This window comes from Rana temporaria, chromosome 6, assembly GCF_905171775.1.
Source record: "Rana temporaria chromosome 6, aRanTem1.1, whole genome shotgun sequence".
NCBI classification, from domain to species: Eukaryota; Metazoa; Chordata; class Amphibia; order Anura; family Ranidae; genus Rana; species Rana temporaria.
Genome location: NC_053494.1, coordinates 30,130,915 through 30,148,589, shown reverse-complemented (window position 1 = coordinate 30,148,589; position 17,675 = coordinate 30,130,915). Strand labels below are relative to the sequence as shown.

Sequence of the window (17,675 nt, the reverse complement as noted above, 5' to 3'; positions counted from 1 at the left end):
CATATAAGAAGGACGCCCTAGTCCCAGCCAATCATATGTAAGTAATTAGGTTATACAAGTAATATTCGTCACAATTATACTACGTGCATAGAATACAGCAATCCCATCTTTGTGCCCTGCTTATCTCATTTCTACTGCAGTTAATCTTAATGTTTTTCATTCTTCATCTAGAACATAACACAATGGCAAGGTTGTTTGTCTATGTAACTTGTCCTAAAAGCTCTGGGTAAAAGGCTACATAAACATACACGCATTTATCACGAAGGGGAACTCTAACAAGCCTTATAATGCATTATTAGTACAGGGGAACTATAGCCTATCAATACATATGGGGGAACTCTAACTGCCTTTCAGGGAACACAGCAGACCTCTAAGTATTGGCTCCTAGGAGGTTGGACAGAAAAATAGATGGGCATTGCTGCTCTTTGTCGTTTTTGTTCTATTTCTCTGCACAGTATGGGAGAGCTCAGATTTATCTGAGCAGGTAGGACAGTTTTAGAATGCATTTTTTCCCCCTGAATTTATTATTACTGTCTGCTTTTAAATGTGAAGCGAATAGTGCCACAATACTAGTATATGTTCAGCAGTGACATCATTGTATGAATTGTAAAATGAATTGAATCATATGTTCTCTATTCATTTTATATGAAGAAAGCATGGCAGTTATCCAATTCCTTTTTAAAAGCAGCGCTCTGAGCAAGCAGCTAAAGACACAGGCACATTTGAAGTACATGTCAGCAGGTTTACCCACCAAAGGATTTGAGATTCTGTTTAGCCAGTTTTGTTATCCCCGCACTCTTCCACTCTGCACAGCCTGAAAGATGACTCTTGTGTTTCCTGCTTCAGCTTCCTGTATCGCCTGTTTTCTCATTGGACAGAGAATCAGAAAAAGGATTATGCCAATAAATAAAAAGTCTGGCAATAGAAAGGCATGCAGGAAGATACAAAGCTGAAACAGGAGATAGTGGTGCCTATGCAGTGTGGTATGGAAGATGGTCATTCAATGTAATCAGGAATTGATAATGGGCCTGGTCTAGTGAACCTACGTCAGTCATTCTGTAGTTGGTCGGTTTGCTATGTCTCCATGGTTACATAAAAGGTGAGGTTGAAAAAAGTCCAAGTCCAACCTATGATATGGTTGCTTCTTAATCCTCAGGTCTGGGGTGTTTGAGCTGGCAGAGGCCAGTGGAGTGAGGCCAGGAACAAAGGTTGTCATCCATCTGAAGGACGACTGTAAGGAGTTTGCCACTGAGGACAGAGTGAAAGGTGAGTTTCTCAGGTTCCCGGTGATTCTCTTCTGTCTGTTACATTCTTGCTATGCATTATTTTTCTTTGATTACCTTTTATGTCACAGTTCTTTATTTAACTCTTACTATTTGTCAGTTTTTAGAGGCTCTCATGGGTGACCTGCGCACACAGGAGCATCTGCCCAGTGCCTACACAGATGTTTATAGACTTTTGGCCTAGCCAACCTAACTCCAAAATCTAGAAACCTATACAGAATTATGTACCAAAATGATAAAAGTTTGAGATTTCTTGTAAAAATGCAGTATAAAACATATTTTATTATAAATGATAAACATCAATGACTTTATATTTTTTCTGTAGGAAATGCACTACTAATTCATGTAGATTAGTTTACTTTTTTCTATTGTTTCTTTGCAGAGGTGGTCACAAAATACAGCAACTTTGTCAGCTTCCCCCTTTACCTGAACGGAAAGAGGAGTAATACCTTACAGGTAGGATGTGAAAAATCGTAACACAGCCCTTCTACCCCCCCTTAAAAAAAAGAAATGTGGCCAAAGCTTTAGTCATTCTTCTGTTGGTCACAAGAGGGCACTTGCTTAAGATCTCCTTCGACCCAGAATCAATCAACAGCGGGCTAAAGTCCGCTGTCAGCTGATATCACAGAGCTGCTTCATGCTCTGAAAGGATCCTAAATATTTTGTCAAGATCCACCCAGATGCCTGATGACCTGTGGCTCAGCATGCCACTAAGAATCTGAGCCATACACTCCCACCCCCTCTCCTGGCTAGCGCTCCAGTGGCAAAGCATAAAGCTGTCAATAACAGTCACGAAATCTGCTCAGAGAAGACTGATCAACGGTCATGTGATCATTCAGTTCTCAGGCTTCGAGACGGTGGGGGACAAGTGAGTGTGTGTGGTGTTTTTTTTATTTTCTTTACAGTGAGGGGAACAAGTATTTGATCCCCTGCTGATTTTGTACGTTTGCCCACTGACAAAGAAATGATCAGTCTATATTTTTAATGGTAGTTTTTTTTTTTTTTTTAACAGTGAGAGACAGAATAACAACAACAAAAAAAAAAAATCCATAAAAACGCATTTAAAAAAAGTCAAATTTTAATGAGTGAAATTTACTTAGTACTTGGTGGCAAAACCCTTGTTTGCAATCGCAGAGGTCAGATGTTTCTTGTAGTTGTCCATCAGATTTGCACACATCTCAGGAGGGAATTTGTTCCCCTCCTCTTTGCAGATCCTCTCCAAGTCATTAAGGTTTCGTTTGGTAACTCGAACCTTCAGCTCCCTCCACATATTTTCTATGGGATTAAGGTCTGGAGACTGGCTAGGACGCTCCAGGACCTTAATGTGCTTCTAATCTCCCTTTAAGGCCTTGTACACACGACCGAACATGTCTGCTGAAACTGGTCCGCAGACCAGTTTCAGCGGACAGATCCGACCGTGTGTACAGCCTAGCAGACATTTTTCCAGCAGACAAAAGTTTTAAAGCATGCTTTAAAACTTGTCTGCTGGAAACCCGTCCGTCCGACATGTCCGCTGGTTAGTACACCTAACCAGCGGACAGAAATCTCCCGCATGCGTCGAATGGATTCGACGCATGCATGGAAGTATTTTACTTCTGGGTTTGGTGACGTGGCGGCGTCAACGTCACCGCCACGTCACCGCGCTGTCTGTCCGCGGGGATTTCGGTTTGATGGTGTGTACAGTCATCAGACCAAAATCTCCCAGCGGACATGTCCGATGAAAACGGTTCGCGAAAATGTTTCTTTGCAGAGGTGGTCACAAAATACAGCAACTTTGTCAGCTTCCCCCTTTACCTGAACGGAAAGAGGAGTAATACCTTACAGGTAGGATGTGAAAAATCGTAACACAGCCCTTCTACCCCCCCTTAAAAAAAAGAAATGTGGCCAAAGCTTTAGTCATTCTTCTGTTGGTCACAAGAGTTGCCCCGCCCAACCCCTACCATGTCCCGCCCCAGACACGCCCTCATAAATTATCTCATGAAATGACACTTAAATGTTTTATGCAGAATAAAGTTATAAAAATAAATATTAACTTTATCCGTGCCCAAAAATGCAACCTGCCCATGTCTACCAATGCAGCCACGTGTCCCCATTGCAGCCAGTGTCCCCATTGCAGCCAGTGTCCCCATTGCAGCCAGTGTCCCCATTGCAGCCAGTGTCCCCATAGCAGCCTACCTGTGCTGAGTGAGAGGAGGAGAGGAGCCATAGCCATAGACAGATCACCCGTCCAATCCTGGGACGGGTGATCTGTCTATCAAAGTTTCCCGGACAAGGGGGAGGGGCTGTATATGGCGGCTCGCGGCGGGGGAAAACAGCTATTGAATTGAAAGCTGTCATGTTCCCCGCACTTTGAACAACCATTTGGCGGCGGCGGCTCCTCTCCTTGCTCGCCCCCCTGCTCCCAGGCAGTCCACACTTGCCAGCCCTCAAAATTTACTCGCAAAATGCGAGCAGGCGAGTGTAAATTTTGAGGGCTGGTGTAGCTTACCAGTCCTTAGATGTGGCAGCTGTATTATTTTATTATTAAGGACTTCCTGTGACATTAACTGAAAGCACAAACAATGTTATCTCCTCTCCGTAAACTACTAACCCCCCATCATCCCCATGTAGTGGAGAGCAGAAGACATGTTTGTCACCCAGGCTGGACTTCAATCATGGCCTCCTCCATCGATACAGTGGAGTGAGTGTAGCCAACCTAGGACTGTGAAGTTATATACGAAGGATTACTAGATGAAAATAAAGTAATAAAAGAAAACAAATACACCTACCTTATGCAAGAAGTAGCAAGTTAGAATATAGCAGTTTTGAGTTAATTTTTAAGTTAATGGTTAAGGCTGTTTGACTTCCAGGTCTGCAAAAGTTGTATTCGTGGAACATAACTGACTGAAGGGTTAATTATGCTGCAAGAACCCATAGCAATTAGATCTCGGCTTTCACTACATTTCTGAGAGAGCTTCTGAATTGTACATTAATGTTCCCCTTCCTTGCTTTTCATTTCTAATGCCACTCCATTCAGGCTCTGTGGATGATGGATCCTAAAGAGATTGGAGAGTTTCAGCATGAGGAATTTTACCGTTTTATTGCCCAAGCTTATGACAAGCCACGCTACACGCTCCACTACAAAACAGACGCACCTCTCAACATCCGCAGCATTTTCTATGTACCAGAGATGGTGAGTTTTTTCACAGCCCCTATGGAAATCATATGTGTAAGCAGAAAAGTCTTTCCGCTATTCAAAAGTACACCGTTGTTTGAGCCAGTCCCATAAGGGATCTTGCCATTGTGGCTGTGTGTGGCATTGTGTAATTAATTTTCTTCCTTGTTCATACAGAAACCTTCCATGTTTGATGTGAGTAGGGAGCTGGGATCCAGCGTGGCTCTGTACAGCAGAAAAGTCCTCATCCAGACCAAAGCCACAGACATTCTACCCAAGTGGTTGCGCTTCCTACGAGGTGAGCTGTTTTTGTATGACTCAATTGTGTGCAACTACTGTGCTTAGAAAGCTGTTGAATGTAGTCCCAAGGAGGCAGAACACTAAAGAAATGGAGGAATTTGACTCGGTGCCAGGCTCTTGCAATATCCTGCACAGCAAAGCTCAGACTGGAAGGAGCACGCTGATAGGAGAGAGTAGATCAGTTTGCTGGTTCTACTTCACTGTCCTGTCACAGGCAGGGGGTGGGACAAGACCTAGTAGTCGGGTCTTCATGCTGCTTCCTAGGGCTTTGTAAATCTCAGGAGAATGATCAGAAATACTAGATTCTTTAAGAGGTTAAAATTGTAAATAAAAAAATTGCAAGCAGGCAGACTATTGTAGAAGAGACATGCCAGGTCTCTTCTGCAATGCAACATCTTACTTGCCTGTTTAGTCTCCATTAAAATGTACTGTGCAGCTTCTTGGCACAGTACCTGTGTGCCCGGATACATAACTCATATGCATGTGTAGGAGTTTTGTTGTCCCGTGCTGACCGGGCAAGACAGATGCCGCCCAGTGGAATCCAGGGAGAGGATGTCTTAATGGGCGAGGGAGCTCACGAACGTTGGATCATTGAAATGGTGGTTAGGATTTGCAGCTTTAGTTGCACTTTATAAATATTTGTTTTAAAATTAATGGTCTAAGGCCATGCCAGCACCTCATAATATGTTGTCCTTTTTTTGATTGTTTGCAGGAGTTGTGGACAGTGAGGATATACCTCTGAATCTGAGCCGGGAGCTGTTGCAGGAGAGTGCTCTCATTAGGTAAGCGGAGGCTTGCTGATGTATACTCCATATGGTGTCCAGGGGGTTTCTCTTCTCATTGATTGGGAATACAGCTCTGTAAGAATATTTATAAATTGCACAAATACAGTTGATTCATCCACTGTTCTCTGTACTGCCCCTTACACTAAATTGCTTTTCAGGTTTTACATAGGAAGAAAACAATGAGATATGTGAAGGTTTACCTTTGTAATTTTTTCATCACTAAGAGGTCCTCTAGGGCAGTGGTCATCAACCCTATCCTCAGGGCCCACTAATAGGCCAGGTTTGCAAGATAACTGAAATACATCACAGGTGATATCATTTGCTGCTCAGTGATTGCAGTATTCTAGTCTGCCCAATCTCCCCAAGGTAATACATAAAATCTGGCCTGTTAGTGGGCCCATGGGGACAGGGTTGATGACCACTGCTCTAGGGACCCTGTCTTACCATAGTCCCTGGATGTTCTATATCTTCCCTTCTCCTTCTGTACACAGCTGTATATCAACTTTAATTAACTGTTTCATTGTCAAATATTACAGATTTTAGACAGTGATGTATTTACATTTTAGTAAGTGCATTTAATTTTTTTATGTAATGCTTCTGTCAGAAAACTGCGTGACGTGCTACAGAAACGGCTGATCAAATTCTTCCTGGACCAGTGTAAGAAGGACCCTGAAAAATACAGCAAGTTCTTTGAGGAGTATGGGCTGTTTATACGGGAAGGGATTGTTACCACCGCAGAACAGGATGTTAAGGTGAGGATTATAGTTCAGTTACACAGAATGACATCCCATTGTCACTAGAAAATGTTCCTTTTGGTGGTCAGCTGTGTATTCCATAATACCGTTGGCAGTCCCTGCTTAAACACATCTCTCATACTTGAAATATGGAGGATGTGATTGTTAACCTTTAAAAATGCGCATTACTTGGCTGCCACGCACATCTCTGCCCTTTAATACTCTGGGGGTTATTTATGAAACGGCAAATCCACTTTGCACTACAAGTGCAAAGTGCACTTGAAATTGCACTGAAAGTGCACTTGGAAGTGCAGTCGCTGTAGATCCGAGGGGGACATGCAAGGAAAATAAAAAACAGCATTTTAACTTGCACATGATTGGATAATAAAATCAGCAGAGCTTCACCTCATTTTAGATCTACAACCTCAGATTTACAGCGACTGCACTTCCAAGTGCACAGTGAATTTGCCTTTCGTAAATAACACCCATTGTCTCTCTGACTCAGAATAAGCATGCAGAAGATGTATGGCTTATCTGATTTTTCTAAGGTTTGTATTGGATCATATCGGGCCAGAGGAGCTGCATAACAGCCAGACAACTAGCATTTTTTATAGAGAAGATCAGCATTGGCCACCCTGTGTTTTTCTTGTTGCAGGTTTCCTTTTGAGAACTGTTGTGCATTTTGATAAGCAGTAACTGTACACAAAAATAATATATATATATATATATATATATTCATTCATTCTCTCTTTTTTGGGCCATAACTGTCGGCAAGGATTTTTTTAGAAGTTTTCTATTAGAGTTTTAAATTAGTTTTCTATTCTATTTAAATGAGGACTCTTGGCTGGCCATTTCATTATTTCAATGTTTTCAGCTTCGAGGAACTCTTTTACTCCTGTTAAGATAATTTCAAATAGGACTAAGCAGTGACCTTGAAATATAGGCGATTGTAGGTTGTTCTCTAATTTTCATCTCCAGTGTATGTGTGTGTGTGTGTGTGTGTGTGTGTGTGTGTAATATATATATATATATATATATATATATATATATATATATATATATATATATATATATATATATATATATTTATTATTATTATTATACAGGATTTATATAGCGCCAACAGTTTGCGCAGCGCTTTACATCAGGGAAGACAGTACAGTCACAATACAATCAATACAGGAGGGATCAGAGGGCCCTGCTCGTTAGAGCTTACAATCTAGAAGGGAGGGTCAAGTGGAACAAAGGGTAGTTAGCTGTGGGGGATGATCAGATGGACTCAAATGAAAAAACAGTTATGTGTGGGAAGGGTAGGCTTCTCTGAAGAGAAGGGTTTTCAGGGATCCTCTAAAAGCTGATAGAGAAGGAGATAGATGGATAGATTGGGGTAAGGAGTTCCATAGGCATGGAGAGGCTCTAGAAAAGTCCTGGAGACGAGCATGGGAGCAGGTGATGAGAGAGCTAGAGAGTAGGAGGTCTTGAGAAGAACGAAGAGAACGTACAGGTTGGTATTTAGAAACTAGGTCAGTGATGTAGCTGGGGGCAGAGTTGTGGATGGCTTTGTAGGTAATTGTTAGTATTTTGAATTTAATTCGTTGGATGAGCGGAAGCCAGTGGAGGGATTGACAGAGAGGAGTAGCAGAGACAGAGCGGTTGGTAAGGTGGATTAGTCTGGCAGCAGCATTCATGATAGACTGAAGGGGGGATAGAGTATGCAGCGGTAAGCCAATGAGGAGGGAGTTGCAGTAATCGAGGCGAGAGATGACCAGGGAGTGAATTAAGAGTTTTGTGGTGTCATTGGTTAAAAATGGGCGTATTTTGGAGATGTTGCGAAGGTTGAGGCGGCAAGATTTGGACAGTGATTGAACGTGAGGCTTAAAGGAGAGTTCAGAGTCCAGGACTACTCCTAGGACCTTGACATGTGGGGATGGGCAGATAGTTGTACCATTAATTTTGACAGAGAGATCAGGGGAAGAGGCACGTGGGGGAGGAAAAATTATAAGTTCCGTTTTGGATAGGTTGAGTTATATACACACACCCCCACACCTGTGAGATCCTGCAAGGTTACTTGTTGGATTTTTTTTTTTATTCTATATTTTTCTTTTTTTTTTGGACCTTTTTGTAAAGTTTTTTTTTTTTTGTTTATAATATAAATATATCATAATATAATATATCTTAACAGTAGCATGAGCCATATGGAGATTTTACAATCATTGATAAAGCAGTTCAATCCACTGGCAGGTTACAATCCATGTATTATACAAAATCTAGGTTCAGCAGGCACAGGCCGAGATTTGAACCACGTATGGCCAGAATGAATGTACCAAAGTTGATCAATCGATTACCTTGGGTTCAACCAGCCTGTCTGATTTTTTTATGCGATTGTTGCAAGCGGCTATAGTCACTAGCAAAAAATACTGTGCGTTCTCCCTGCCAGGAGAACACAATAGCTCTGTAGGAGAGATTCCCCCATGATCGCTGACCCATGGTTGCAGGAAAGAAAATCGCTATGGCTGGCTTTCGCAATTAATACAATTTCTTTCCAGTGATAATTGTACATAGGTATGTCCGAGAACAACAGTTTTGGGCATCTCCACCAGGAACTTGAGGAAGCATTGCCTACAAATGCATCCTCTCTTGTGAAGGGACACTTGTGACCAATTATGCAAGTTGCAAGGTTACTTCAGGAACAAGAAGGTTGTAGCTGGGGCCCCCTAGACATTCACCAGGTTCTGGGCTCCAGCCTAGGTTGCCTTGTTATCTAGCTCTGGATACAACAACCTGAACAAAATAAATGCTGTAAGCAGCACCACCAATGGGTAGTCTCTAGTATAATTGTATTCATTCATAAAATGTTTGTATTCCAATTTATTACAGGAGGATATTGGCAGGTTGCTACGGTTTGAGTCCTCAGCTCTGCCCGCAGGTCAGCAGACAAGCCTAACTGACTACTGCAGCCGCATGCAAGCGGGAACCCGCAACATCTACTATCTGTGTGCACCCAACCGCCACCTTGCTGAGCACAGTCCCTACTTTGAAGCCATGAAGAAGAAACAGACAGAGGTGAGGTCCCTGGAAGTTCTCACTTTGTCTATGTTTTGCTTCCTATGCATTCTTGGTCATTGCCCTTTTTACACTCTTCATGGCGTCTCTTCCAGGTTTTGTACTGCTTTGAGCAGTTTGATGAACTGACTCTTCTGCATTTGAGAGAGTTTGATATGAAAAAGCTAATTTCAGTGGAGACAGACATTGTGGTGGATCATTATAAGGAGGAAAAGTTTGAGGACAGCACAGAAGGTATATCCCTATATGCCCAAGCAAGGGAAACTTAAGATTTGCTCTGCCCTAATTTAACCATTTATCTTTATTGTTCCTCAGCTTCTGACAAAATGTCTGAGAAAGAAGCAGAAGATTTGATGGCTTGGATGAGGAATGGCTTAGGGATACGAGTGGCCAATATTAAGGTAAATAAGAATGAAGTGGAGTATATTTATCAAACACCATCTCTAGCTCTTACTTGCTGCTCCTTCCTTTAGTGCAGCTGCCATCCTCATACCCAGTCAGGATTTAAAGGAGTGACATTTCACCTCCCTCATCATTTGACTGTGCTTAGGCATAGAAGTTGGCTGCTGGGCCTGAACACTGCATTGTGGGAGGAGGTCACATACTCCCTCATACATGGAAGCACTGGGTGTTCTCAAATGGCAGCCATAAAAGAAGAAAGTGAGCGCTGGAGAGGTGATGAAAAGTGGTGGTCAAGGTGACGGTCTCTTTAACCACATCCTAACTAACATATGTATATATACATCCCCTTCGAGAAGTGGTTATACCAGGAGCCATGATCTTGGTATCATGCTCTATCCAGCGTGGTAGCGGAGCATCACATCACATCAGCTGTTACTAAGTCACAGAAACACCAGTGAGATGAAGTGGAAAGAGCAAGGATCCACACACTGCCCAATGCTATGTTAACTGCTGGGATCAAGAATGACAGGCAGCTGGCAGGAACAGAGAACACAAGCTGGAGCAGCTGCACTGGAAAGGCACAAACCGGCAGCAGGGACAGCAAGAACACTCGCCTGTGATGAGGGGGGACAGACAACGCGTTTCCAGACCATTATGCCCGTTGTCAAGCCGCCTCTATTCTCTAGCGCAGTGATATGCAATTAGCGGACCTCCAGCTGTTACAAAAATACAAGTCCCATCATGCTTCTGCCTCTGGGTGCCATTCTTGTGGCTGTCAGTCTTGCTATGCCTCATGGGATTTGTAGTTCTGCAACAGCTGGAGGTCAGCTAATTGCATATCCCTGCTCTAGCAGTATACAGGCTAGCTCTACAGTTTTAATTTTTTTTTTTTTTTTGTCTTTTGGAAAATATATATATTTATTTATAATATATAAAGTCTGGGGATTCTAAATAGTTTTCTAGCAAAAAAAAAATAAAGGTTTTTAGAGGTATGTGAGAAATGCCATAAATGGTTTGGTTTTGAAATGGTTAAGCCATCCACATTAGTCCAGAGAAGGAGCATATTGTGTAATATCCCAGTCATACACATGCACAGGGGCAAATTTGGAACGGAAGCTTGCTAACCCTGCAGTATATTTTTATGTTCTGTAAGAAAGCAAAGCACCCAAAGAAGCGCCTCCTCAGGCACCTGCAGAACATAAAAATGCAATGCAATGCAGAGTGTGGCTGTTGGGCCCTGGACAAAAGCAATGCAAGTATGCAGTTACTAATTTATTGTGCTGTGCAGGATAAAAGCTTAGTTAGAGACTTGGTAAAGACTAAGCCAGTCAATTCCATCCCTCTTTAAATCTAGCTGTGTTCCATCATTGCAGGTTACACCACGTCTTGACACCCACCCGGCTATGATTACTGTACTGGAGATGGGGGCTGCTCGACACTTCCTGCGCACTCAGCAACTAGCTAAAACGAACGAGGAGCGAGCACAGCTTTTGCAGCCTACACTGGAAATAAACCCTGGGTGAGAAATTACTTTTATGCACGTGTATGAATAGGGCCATTATTAAATTTGAGCAAGGTACACTTTAAAGCGGATGTTCCATTACAAAATTAAAATTAAAAGTCAGCAGCTACTAACACTGTAGCTGCTGACTTTTAATAAGGACACTTACCTGTCCTAGCCGCCAGCGATGTCTGCCCCCGCCGAGGCCGATCCTCGATCCTAGCAGCTCCAAGCGCCGCCATCCACAGTAAGGGAAACGGGCAGTGAAGCGGTACGGCTTCACTGCCCGTTTCCTACTGCGCATGCGCGAGCAGCGCGGCACTTTGTGAATGGGTCGGCTGCTTTATGGGATACACACAGTTCCCAGAATGCAGCGCGCCCCATTCACAAGAAGACACCCAGTGTAGGAGGAGGAAGAGAATCCACCGCGGTGGATGAAGAGGCAGATTCGGCACTTCCGCTTAGCAACAGCTATTTAGGGTGAGTAAAACATTTTTTTTTTTTTTTATTATTGTTTTTTTAGATTTTTGGTGGAATATTTTTTTTCAGGTGGAACCTCCACCTTAAGTGTGCCAGCCCACCCGTGCATGCATTCATCACAGAACATACCGATCACTGGGTCATGGCCAGGGATTGTTGATCAGCTCCGAGTCTCACGAAACACAGCTCTGTGAGTGTAAACAGCACAGAGCTTTATTCAGTGACAAGGGCTCTAGCTGGTTTTTCATTCCCAAAACAACTAGATACCCAATAAAAGCAGCACACATTACACACACACTTGCTTGTAGGGCACATATTTAACCCCTTGAACGCCCTAGATATTAACCCTTTTCTGCCCAGTGTCAGTACAGTGCATATTATTAGCACTGATCACTGTAATAATGGTACTGGTGATGTCACCCCCCCCCCCCCCCCCCCCAGCGTCAGTTGGTGTCAGATTGACCACTGCAGTATCGCAGTCTCATAAATTGAGGTCGCCATCATTGCTAGTATAAAAAATAAATAAAAATTCCAGCAATATATGCCATAGTCTGTAGATGCCAGAACTTTCACACAAACCAAAGACATGTAGCAGAATACATATTGGCCAAAATGTATTAAGAGATTTATTTTTTATTTTTTTGTATCATTATTGAATATGTTTTATAGCAAAAAAGTAAAAAAGGTTTTTTTTTTTTGTTTTGTTTTTTTTCAAAATTGTCGACCTTTTTTTCTTTTATAAAATAAAAAACCCAAAGGTGAACAAATACTACCACAAGAAATCTCTTGTGTGTGAAAAAAATATATATAATCTTCAAACACAGTGTTGCATAACTGCGCAATTGTCAATTATAGTAGCGCAGCACCGTATAACAAAAAGTGGTCTGGTCATGAAGGATGGTAAATCTTCCAGAGGTCAAGTGGTTAAAGTAATCCTGTTATGTTATTTTGAAGCTATAAAAGCACAGGTTCGCTTTAAGACAGATTTTGGTACTTAACCACTTGCCTACTGGGCACTTTCACCCCCTACTACCCAGGTAAGTTTTGAGCTTTCAGCACGGTCACATTTTTTTATTTTATTTTTTCAAAATCTTTTTTTTATTGAATTTTTCATTTGCATACAAAATTGGCCCACGCAAGGGCAGTTAGCGATGTCACATTTTGAATGGAAATTGCACGGTCCTGCAACACTACCCATATGACATTTTTATGTTTTTGTTTTTTTTTCCACATAAAATAGAGATTTATTTTAGTGGTATTTAAGCACCACTGGGTGAAGAAAAATAGGCTGAAAATTTAGGGGGGCAACAACCTCATAGTTTGTTATAAAATTTTGCAAACTGGTAGTTTTTCTCCTTCTCTGATAAGGCTACGCTGCTGGGCACTGATAGATGACACTGATGAGAAGGCACTGATTGGCAACACTGTTGGGACTGCACTGATAATCAGGACATTATCAGCGTGATTGGCCTTTTACCCCGATCCGTGATCAGTTGAGTCCGAAGGACGTCCATGGACGCCCTCCCAGCAAAGCCCGCGCTGTAGCAGTTTTCAGCTATAGCGTTGGTGGAAAGGGGTTAAACAAGCTGTATCAAACATGCATTTAAATTTGTTTTAATGAATGTGTAGATAGATAGGTTAAATAGGTTCTCTGTCTAGAGTTTTGCCTGCTTTTAAGAGCTTTCAGTGACATACCTTTTGCCAATATTTGTGGTAGCCACACACTACTATGAAAATGTCTCTGGAACATGGGCTTGGTCTTTTTAATGAGAGTGCCAGCTCTGGGACGTGTACAAAAATGACCGAGATCAAAGCTTACCACCGTCATTCAGAAAAGGGGTAGTGACCAGTGAGACAATCAGGGCAGTCATAGATCTCTCATGGAACCAATATATGTCCGCTGAAAATGGGCCACAGGAGTGCAGAGCAAACTGTGATCCATAGAAGTACAGCCAAAATAGCTTTGGCTATAGTCCTTTAAGCCCGGGTCATAGTGTCTGCAGGTTGATACCTGGTGAACAGTCTGTCATTTTCTTTTATTATACAGATGTGTCTGTTTCTTTATCAGATTGCTAAGTGTCACCACTTTTGTTACTGGTCTGTTATGTACCTTATTGTACTTTATCTTTGACAGTTTCTCAATAAAGACTTCTTTCTAATATTAAAAATAAAAAATGCACATGAAAAGCCAATACTAAGCACTGTGATATCTCTCTCCAGCTATGTTAAAACTTCAATGTTTTTCAGGCATCCTTTAATTAAGAAGTTGGGACAGCTGAAAGACACAGACGTGGATCTGGCAAAATTACTTATGGATCAGGTAGGTAAACCAGTGGTAGGCAAGTGCTCTGTAACATTGGCTCCTGATCATTCATAGAGACTGGGAACTGTCTATAACAGCTCACTCACTGTGCTGGGAGAGCACAGATACAACAGCTGCCCACAAATGCATGTGTGCAGCAGCAAAGAGAGTGGGCTTTACTGCTCACACGTTACATTATAGCAAGAGGTTAAATATAGATACTTTTGTCATTTCACTCGCTCTTCATTATTTTTTGTATGTATTTGGGCTGGCATACACATTTAAATAGTGGGTCCCTCCCTAGAGATAATATGCCATGATCGTCTAGTATAAATTCCTTTAGGCCCCCTTCACACTGGGGTGGCGGTAAAGCGCCTCTATTCGACTGCTAGTGGGCGGTTTTATCTCCGCTAGCGGCCGAGAAAGGGTTAAAAAACACCACCAAGTGCCTCTGCAGAGGCGCTTTGCCGGCGGTATAGCTGCGGTGCCCCATTGATTTCAATGTGGAGGAGCGGTATACAACACCGCTCCAAAGATGCTGCTAGCAGGACTTTTTTTTTTTTTTTACCGTCCTGCTAGCGCACAGCTCCAGTATGAAATCCCTTTGGGGCTTTCACACTAGAGAGACAGCAGCAGCTGTTTCAGGTCGCTTTGCAGGTGCTATTTTTAGCATTATAGTGCCTGCCAAGCGACCCAGTGTGAAAGGGGTCTTAGGGGATGTCATGGATGGAGAGTTTTTACCTCCTCTCCCTTGTTCTCTTCAAAAATCTCCCTTATTAAACCTAAAGTAAACCCATCCATAAACAGTTTATTTTCCACATGTGCCGGAAATGTAGCACTGCCATTGGTTGTGCTCTCAACCAAACTGTCAAGCCATCCAATGGCTGGTGTCTAAACTGATCACATGTGCAGCATCATGGCAGTTGTAAATTAAACAGAGGCAAAGATGGCAGCTGAAAACGTTTGGGGGGTTTACTTACACTTTAAGGATAGCCTTCTTTAGTGCTGTAACCAGAATTTACTGAAGTCAAACCAGTGCAGGATGGATTCTGATTGGTTGCAACATGTTACTTTATAAACCATTGCATGATCTTTCTGCCAGAAAGGTCCTGCAACCATTTGCATGAACCCCAACATTCCTGTACCTCCAGCCATGCCACTTTAGGAATCTGGTCAAAGTAAAAACAATGCTGGGGATAGTCGGGTAGGGCAGTGCATAAGGATTCATGCAAGTAGTGTGCATTTGCACATTAAGGGGCAGATCCACGTACATCGGCGCATATTTCCGCCGGGCGTAGCGTATCTAAGATGCACTACTCCACTGTAACTTACTTTTTTTTCTTCGAATCCTCAAAGAATGCGCGCCGTAAGTTACGGCGGCGTAGTGTATCTTTGGCGGCGTAAGGGCGCGCAATTCAAATCGATGTGATGGGGGCGTGTTTTATGTAAATACGTCGTGACCCGACGTAAACAACGTTTTTTTTTTAACGGCGCATTGCTCCGTTCGTGGGGGTATCCCAGTGCGCATGCTCGAAATTAAACCGGAAAAAGCCAATGCTTACGACAGTGACGTCATTCTACGCAAATCCCTATTCGCGAATGACTTACGCAAACTACGTAAAAAATTCAAATTTCGACGCGGGAACGACGGCCATACTCAACATTGAGTACGCCACCATATAGCAGCTTAAACTATTCACCGGAAAAAGCCGAACGCAAACAACGTAAAAAAATGCGCCGGCCGGACGTACATTCGTGGATCGCCGTATCTAGCTAATTTGCATACTCAACGCGGAATTTGACAGAAACGCCACCTAGCGGCCAGCGTAAATATACACCTACGATCTGACGGCGTACTAAGATGTACGTCTGTCGGATCGATCCCTCATTCCGTCGTATCTTATTTTGTGGATACAAAACAAAGATACAACGCGGGAACTTTGAAATTGCGCGGTGTATCAATAGATACGCCGGCGTAATTTCTTTGTGGATCTGGCCCTAAGTTTGTGCAAAGGTGCCACTTTATGCAAGTTGTTGCGTACAGCTGCCTACACCCATTCATGTCTATTGGAGGCTGTATGCAGGACCTGGGCACCAAAATGCCCACGTGCATGAAGCCATCCATCATGAGCACTAGGCTTTTTTGTCCCCCATATGTGTTTTATAAACATTGTATGAGCCTGGGGGAAAAGTTGCTAGTATTTTGGGGTTTTGTGAGCATGATGAATGTGGATATAGCCCTCTTTTTTCATCCACAGAACTTCTCTGGTTATAAGAAATGTCCATACATCTAGCTGTTTCTGTCTTGCGAAAAGAAAAAAATGTAGCAGATAACGATTATTATTGCTTTGTAAATTGGTCTGCCATAATCCTAAATTGTGCTGTGTTCTGTAAGATCTGAACCATCTTTGTTACTTCCATACAGATCTACGAGAACGCAATGATTGCAGCCGGACTTAATGACGACCCCCGACCCATGGTGTTGCGTCTAAACGAGTTATTAACAAAAGCATTGGAGAAACACTGATCCCTCCTCCTGTCCTTCCAATAATATCTCACTTCAGCCTCCAGTGACTGTGCAGTCATTCAGTCCACTAGATTTCAAGATGCCGCTGTTATTTCTTTACAGTCCACATGTTTCCTATGGAAAGAGACTTTTGAAGACACACAAAGCTTATCACAGAATGTCAGTCTATGTAGTAAGAATAACACTACTGTCTTGAGGAGAACTGTCTGTGATGAGCAGTGTAGCTATGAGGTGTAATGTTTAAAGCGGAACTAAACTCGCCAATATGAGCCTGCCCTGTATGAAAGATGACCTTAACATGCATTTCAAAGCCACCGATTGAGTAATTAAAAATATCACATTGTGGCTTTTCTGCTTTTTTTTTTTTTCCTAATTCAGCCAATGAAGAGCATGCGCAGTTTATGCTGTGTTCTTACCATCCTTCTAGTGCTAGAACGTGGTCTACACAATGCATGCTTACATCACTGTTTAGTCTCTGGTGAGCCTGATGTAGGCCTCATTTTCAGGTTAATACTTCAGCCTCTGAAAATGCACCTACAGTTTCTGTATAGTGGCAATGCTATAACCATGTATGGTATATACTCTGAAGAGCATCCATTAATATGCGTTTCTGTTTGCTATTTACCATAGAGTGGACTGGGGATGTTAACTTAATCTAAAGTGAGACTTTTTTAATGGGCATTTACTAGTGATGGCAGCGGTGGGCAACTGCTACTATCCAGAAGGTGGAGAGTTTTTTTTTTTTTTTTTTATACAAGATGGCAACGGCGTCAGCTGGCAGGGGGGTTTGGGGGCCTGAAAGTGTTTTGCATGGTAAGCAAACTCATCCTTTGTATTTGACGAGTCCTGTCTAGGCTTTGGGGATAAAACTGTAAAAGTTTGTTTTCCTGCCTGTGGAAGGGAGAGTTTTTAGTTCCGTTTTAACCCTGTCACTATGCAGATAGGTGATTGGCTTAAAGGGTAACTCCACTTTCGTGGGGGAACAATTGCAAATAAAAAAAAAATTACAATGGCTATAAAAGTCACATGCTATTAAAATTACCTTTCATTTTCAATCTGCATTGCTGTCGTTTTTTGTAAAATGCAATATGGAAACCTGGAGGCGTTCTGTATACAGGTGGTGTACAGAACGCCCCCCAGAAAT

The 17,675-nt window shown here is 42.5% G+C and overlaps 1 protein-coding gene across 1 annotated transcript in view; it reads left to right on the top strand.

Annotated features, from left to right (window-relative positions):
* The window catches only part of TRAP1 (TNF receptor associated protein 1), a 36,111-nt gene extending 19,235 nt beyond the window's left edge, over window positions 1-16,876 (top strand). The window contains exons 7-18 of the mRNA XM_040356565.1: window positions 1,157-1,266; window positions 1,666-1,739; window positions 4,300-4,455; window positions 4,615-4,735; window positions 5,450-5,519; window positions 6,127-6,274; window positions 9,134-9,319; window positions 9,415-9,553; window positions 9,635-9,720; window positions 11,095-11,240; window positions 13,950-14,022; window positions 16,430-16,876. Coding sequence (XP_040212499.1) covers window positions 1,157-1,266; window positions 1,666-1,739; window positions 4,300-4,455; window positions 4,615-4,735; window positions 5,450-5,519; window positions 6,127-6,274; window positions 9,134-9,319; window positions 9,415-9,553; window positions 9,635-9,720; window positions 11,095-11,240; window positions 13,950-14,022; window positions 16,430-16,531 — 1,411 coding nt within the window. The 3' untranslated portion in view covers window positions 16,532-16,876. The remainder of the gene's footprint in view (window positions 1-1,156; window positions 1,267-1,665; window positions 1,740-4,299; window positions 4,456-4,614; window positions 4,736-5,449; window positions 5,520-6,126; window positions 6,275-9,133; window positions 9,320-9,414; window positions 9,554-9,634; window positions 9,721-11,094; window positions 11,241-13,949; window positions 14,023-16,429) is intronic.
* Window positions 16,877-17,675: the final 799 nt, after the last annotated feature.